Source organism: Mangifera indica, chromosome 19 (assembly GCF_011075055.1).
Source record: "Mangifera indica cultivar Alphonso chromosome 19, CATAS_Mindica_2.1, whole genome shotgun sequence".
Lineage (NCBI taxonomy): Eukaryota > Viridiplantae > Streptophyta > Magnoliopsida > Sapindales > Anacardiaceae > Mangifera > Mangifera indica.
In genome coordinates this window covers 8,378,210-8,384,304 of record NC_058155.1, presented here as the reverse complement: position 1 = coordinate 8,384,304, position 6,095 = coordinate 8,378,210, and the positions used below count along the sequence as shown (strand labels likewise).

The 6,095-nt window shown below is 32.5% G+C and overlaps 1 protein-coding gene across 1 annotated transcript; it reads right to left on the bottom strand.

Moving 5' to 3' along the window:
* Positions 1 to 571: 571 nt before the first annotated feature.
* On the bottom strand, positions 572 to 3,617 carry LOC123202704 (uncharacterized protein At4g08330, chloroplastic-like). Its single transcript, XM_044618743.1, has 2 exons — positions 3,223 to 3,617; positions 572 to 1,286 (listed from the first exon to the last, which is right to left on the bottom strand). Exons 1-2 carry the CDS (start codon positions 3,582 to 3,584, stop codon positions 890 to 892), a joined length of 759 nt encoding a protein of 252 aa, XP_044474678.1. The 5' UTR covers positions 3,585 to 3,617; the 3' UTR covers positions 572 to 889.
* Between the last annotated feature and the right edge of the window lie 2,478 nt (positions 3,618 to 6,095).

Below are 6,095 nucleotides of genomic sequence, written 5' to 3'. Positions count from 1 at the left end.
TGCAGATAAACATGTGCAGATAATGATTATGTAGAGACAAGTAGGAGAATGCAGATAACATACTGTGGAGTTATTGATGAGCTATGCTGTGTTTTTGATACTCATGTTATGTTATGATTTAGTTATGCTACACATGTCATTTTAGATTGTGACATCTTTTGTAAGCTATCCCTAATTTGGATTTTAATAACATGAGATTGTTTCAAGAATTATGAAGGTTTTTTTTTTTCCATAAAATATGATATTTAAGTTCTAATCATGCATAAGTCAAGTTGATAGTTACTCTATCCTAGGGATAATACTTTTAGAGATGAGTACTACGATAATATATACTTTAACTTAGGCTACCACTATCATAATATTCCATGGTATCATAGTTTCTAGTAAATGTTAGGGTGGTTTGCACTGCAAACTAAAAGCCTAAAATATTATTAAAATGGGAGGCAAATCCAAATTTTGACTTGAAAGAATTGTCTCACTTGCCTATCCCTTGAGTAGTTGAGCCGGGTAGCAATATAGTTAGTACTATACTTGGCAGCAGCCAAAGAGAGAATGGAAATGACCAGAGAGGTTGAAGCATAAACTGCTGCAAAAGCTAATTGTTGCATTTAACTCAATCCAAAAATATCACTCTTTCTTACATTCAAATTTGGAAATGCTCACTGACTTAGGCAAACCATTCAACTCCCTTCAAAATTCCACTTCGCTTTGCTTTTGATTTAGTTTCTGATACTTCCATATACAGGTCTTGTAGATAAATACAGAGAGAAAAAGAAGTACACTTGAAACACCTATACAAAAAATAATCACACGGAAAACTCTTAGTGTAGTTGTTGCTGACTGACATTTGAAATATCATACCTGATGAAGAAGACTATGGTACTTCATATCATGAGAATAGTGAGGTGCCAGATCCATCGGCTGAGGAAGGCTGTAAGGCTCGTATTCTAACATTATATTTTCTCTGACCAGAACCATAATTACCCGAGGATGAATTAGATTCATCTGGCACAGGTGGGTAAACTAAGGTTTTGTCATCGTAAGCATTTCCAATATGGTTACCACACTTTCGGCAAAGAAGTTTGGTTCTGTGGCGGAAAAAACCCCATGTGTTTTTGGAAAGGTAGGGAATGCATTGCAGCTCATCAACCTGTGTGAATCTGCTCTCATCTATGCTTACAAATGATATGATCCCTCGCTTCATAGATTTTCCATATTTTGAACCAATTGTTGAGATGTTTCGATTAGAGGAGCTAAGGTTTAGCTCATAGCCGCAAGAACCACAGCTGCACAAAAGAATGCTGTCATGTTCTATCTTCTGAAATATATTCAAGATTAAAGAATTACAGACAGAAAAAATCCCACAATGTTGGAATACCAATAGACTTTTTACTCACAATATTATTTATTTCTAGAACTTATTTTAGATTGTTATATTCTTCTTGACATTTGTAGCTCAGTCTATCAATCATTCAAACCACGGTGAAGAATTGCAGCTGATCTAATTCTCACCCGTTCCACAACAAAATAATTATTAAGGAATCATAATCACAAGATAATAAACACATCAAATTATGAGTTTAGAGACAATGCAAGAAGACTTGGAATAAAGTTCTGACATTTATTGCCTTCCTCATAAGCAATGTCAAAATATTTATTTAAGGACACCAATTTAAACAGAAAAAAAAATATTCACTCAGATAGAAGGAAACTTGGAAGTTAGAACAAACTGTGCTCAATTCCATGTGTTTCTAAGGTCCATCTCACTACAGGATTCTATTTTCCCACTTGCCCTTAGTTTATAACATCCAAACAAAGGAAAGAAGAAAGCCAAGAATAAGAAAACATTGTACATATCTCAAAATAGAGATATATTGAGTAATAGGTCCCAGTTAAAAAATCAATTATTGAGATAAACTTGCATTGATTAGGAAACATTTAGCAAGATTATTTGAATGTTTGAATGATCAACTTGTTTACTTTTTTTTAATCACAACTATCAAGGCAAGTAGTTTGGCACTATCAAAATAAATGATTTGGATTATATGATAGCAAAATTCCAATAGCAGCCCTCCTAGATTAGTTGCAATACAGATGTTGAGAAACAATTTAAGAAAGAGTAATAACGGCATTTGAAAAAGAAAAAAGAAACTTTATACAGGAGAAAAGGGATGCATTTGGACATAACTAAATCAATGCCCTTAGTCTGGCTGACAAGAGAAAAACAATGTCCTTAGGGCACTCAATTGCAAAGAGCCTAGCCAGCAGTCATTGCATTCATCGACAACATCAATTTGGTATTATAGCTAGACATTTCTGCCATATTGAATCTTCCCAGTGTTTTAAATATAGTTATTAACCCATGGTGTTTTAAATGCAAAATACCACCCTAAATGAATGAAACTTGGGAAACATTAGACTAGTTCACTTTCACTGATATAGCTTGTATGTAACATGTAAATTGCCCAATGTACAATAATTTTGACTAGTCAGATGTAAACTAGCCATTCAAAACCCAATGGCCTAAAAAATGCTCAGAATTAGTGTAAAATAGGCACTTTATTGAAGCCATAGAAAAACCATGTATGGCATCATGAACAAAAGCTATGATACCAAATGTTCCCATTAGTTCTGTATAGCACATGGAGTTGCCAATTCATCATGCATGGGTAATCAATAAAACAGACTCCGTCAAATGAACCAATCTAATGATATCTTCAAACATCCATTTTAAATTTTCACTAAAGTAGCTGTGGCTACCATTTCTTGCACTGACCCCACATCAAAAAAAACACATGAATTTAAAAATGTCTACAGATAAGTTCAGTTTTATACAATTCCTCCTCATCATCCAAACAAGCCTCAAAGTTAATTCAGCTTAAGAGTATTAGATTGCAAACACCTTTAAAGTATTATGGAATCCCGAAGACACATCCACAAAAGCATGAGATAGTTATATCAATACCATATAAAAATCAGTACAGTTCAACTACAGCTAATTAATCATTTACTACAATCATCGAGAATATACATCAACCAAAACTAAAGCAGTTAGCTCCATTGACCTAATCCAAACTTAAAGCTTTACTTAATTATGCTAATCTTTGATCATTCCTATTTAAACCAATTAAAAAAGAAAATCCATACCATAAATTCCAGTCTAAAATTAAAAAGAAAAAGAAAAAGAAGAAACTTGTATACATAAAGAAAAAGAGAGAGGACCTGTAGCTAACATGTCTCTGAGAAGCCGACGAAGAGAAGGAGTGATGATGATTTTCATTAACAATCGCTGATGATTTATCCATTACTTCGCAGAAATCAACGGCTCTGATTGAGACAGTTACTTTGAAAAGTAACGGAACTGAAAGTACATATAAACTAATCTTAAGAGTCTGACGACGAACCTGTCCCGCCTGAATTGGGTCGCTCAAACGCCGTGCAAGTTCAAGGCTTAGATGTACCAAACTGTAACAGTTGGAAGATTCGGTTGACGGGGAGAGAACTTCGAGGAGAAGGAAAAAGCTAAAGCTAAGAGGAGACCATGTTATGTATCGGGTGGTCCTCTCTGTCCCTTTCTTTGTCATTTCGCATGGGCTATAACAGAGACAAGAAAGTTTTTAATGAATTAATTAGAGATTTTCTTTTCCTACCTAATGTTTGGCTTTAAAAACTTTTCCACCCATTAACTAAGGTTAAATTCAAATAGAATTTATTTGAGTTTGAGCTTAAACGAGTCTAAAATAAATTCGACTCAAGTGAGATCAAGCTCAAGCCCTAGAGTTCAGTATTTTTGAATTTGAGCTTTAGGAGTGTTCAACTTGTAAAACTCACGAGTTTGAAATTTTTGATATGAATTGACTAAATAATATTATTTTAACCAATATATATCAAAACATCATCGTTTCAGTATAAAGTCGAGCTCAAAGCTCGAACTCATGCTGAACTTGAGTTCAATTTCCCTCAAATAAGCTGAGTTTGAACATTTTTGACATGAGCTCGATGAATTCGAACTCGAACTTTAGCTTGACCTATTAAAAGGAGTCAAGCTCGAGCTTCAATAAGCTTAAATTCGGTTCGGTTCAGTTCGAATCTAACCGTACCACTAACTACATAAAACCACATTTTTTATCTCAAAATTTAACTTGGTTAAAAGAAATTTGATTATACATGGTACAAAGTGTTATTTTAATTTCTCTGATGCTTTAAGGCTATAAAGTTGCCACATATATAAAAGGTAAGAAAATGACCTTACAGAGCAGCTTGAATGATGAAGCAAAAGAAACTTTTGTGAAAAGTTAGGGTTCGTCTAGTGTAATCTCTATCTCATATGAAAACCCTAGACTAATAAACTTGAAATCAAATAGTCAGTTATTAGTAAAATCCTAAATTATCTAATATAGTAATTATGAATCTAGTTATTATACTTTATATTTTACTTGTTCGATAAAATCAGATAGGGTTCGCTAGTTAAAAAAAAAAGAAGAAGTGAAATTTAGATAAAATATGCCTAGATTTTGCACACAAACGAGGCGTTAATTCCTATGATAAAATATGTCTTAAAATCTTGTAAATTAACTCCTATGCTACAAGGTAGAACTCCTTTTTCATTGACCTCATAGGTATGACACTTTCAAGATTTGATTAATGGGTGACAAGCTAGAGGTGCCATGACCAACACACCACCTACCTGCCAATCATCTAGGAATGTGGGATAGAGGTGTTACTTGATTGAATTGTAATATAATTTGTAGAAAATTGTTTTATGAATTCAATAATTGATACAAAGAGATAAATATTAAAAGAAGAAATAAAGATAAGAAAAACATAAGCAATAGGAGGTAGATAAGAAATAGCAATACGACAATAGAACTAATCTCTTCGCTTTGCAATCCGAAAACAATGAAAAGAACTTCATATGGTAATATATCTTATTTCATTTTGTGTTTATAAGACAAAACAATAGTGTGTTATCAAATCAAGAAATAATTATCAATATAATTATCTTGTTGTTGTACATATTGACTAAATTAGGAATAAATCTCTAAATCGGTATTTAAATTAGATACACTAAGATAGAGAATATGCATTTAACTCCACCACTCTATCTTTCATATTATAAAAGACCACCACATAAGTAGGGGAAGGAAATAGAGATGACAATTTAAATCTGAATTTAGGGTCTTCAATCCTTTCTAATAGAAACAAAGAAAGGGACGAAAAACATCTCTGCAATCGGGGACGAGTCAAGGACAAGGATACATGTGTCCCCTCCACACCCCGCCCTTGTCCCTGTTCCTATCCCCGACCTTTTATATCAATATTTTTGCTTAAAACACTAATATATCTTTATAGTTTTAGACTATTTATATTTTTTAAATTTATTTATATTTTTGTTGTACATATTAAAGTTGTCAATATATGATATTTGTAATATTTGAAATAGTGAGTTGGTTTTAATTTTAGTTAATTTTATTATTTAATATATTTATGTTATATTTAGAGGGAGAGAAGGATATTTTTTCCCACAAGGACAAGACGTGGAGAAGATTTTTCTTCACAAGGAAAAGATAGAGAATCGTTTTTATCCTCGTAACAAGAATCAACCAAAGATGAGGATGGGGATTGAAATCTCCTACCCGCCTCTTCTGGTTGTCATCCCTAGAAGGAAGACAAGAAGGCGTTGAAAATAAAGATCCAAGAGAGAAATTTTTCACCTCACTAAAAATTCAAGATGTATTATTTCTTTCTTGTAATCGCTATACAAACTCCATCTAACCATATTCCCTAGAGCTAAATAACGTAATCATGCAATAAGTTTCTAAGTAGTGAACTAAACTATGTTAAAATTTTTTTTCATCTTCATTAATCTCTTTCATTAATATAATGGATAGTAGCTATTTTTGCCTAAAACTCAAAATTATGTATTTTAGTTTATGATAAAAAATCTCATCAAAACTCTAAAATGTAGTTCCTTCGTAATAAATTTAAAAACTTACAAATCAATTCAGGTAATATTGGTTTCTTTCTCATTTTCATTGAACAACTCATGGAGCTTACTCATTACCTCTATCCATATAGATCAAGATCATTTAATC

Excerpts from the sequence above, each read along its gene's own strand:
- LOC123202704 (XM_044618743.1), bottom strand. The coding sequence starts at position 3,584 with ATGACAAAGAAAGGGACAGAGAGGACCACCCGATACATAACATGGTCT. Across the intron at positions 1,287-3,222 it reads CAGAGACATGTTAGCTACAG|CTGTGGTTCTTGCGGCTATG; the intron begins GTCCTCTCTCTT and ends TCTTTTGTGCAG.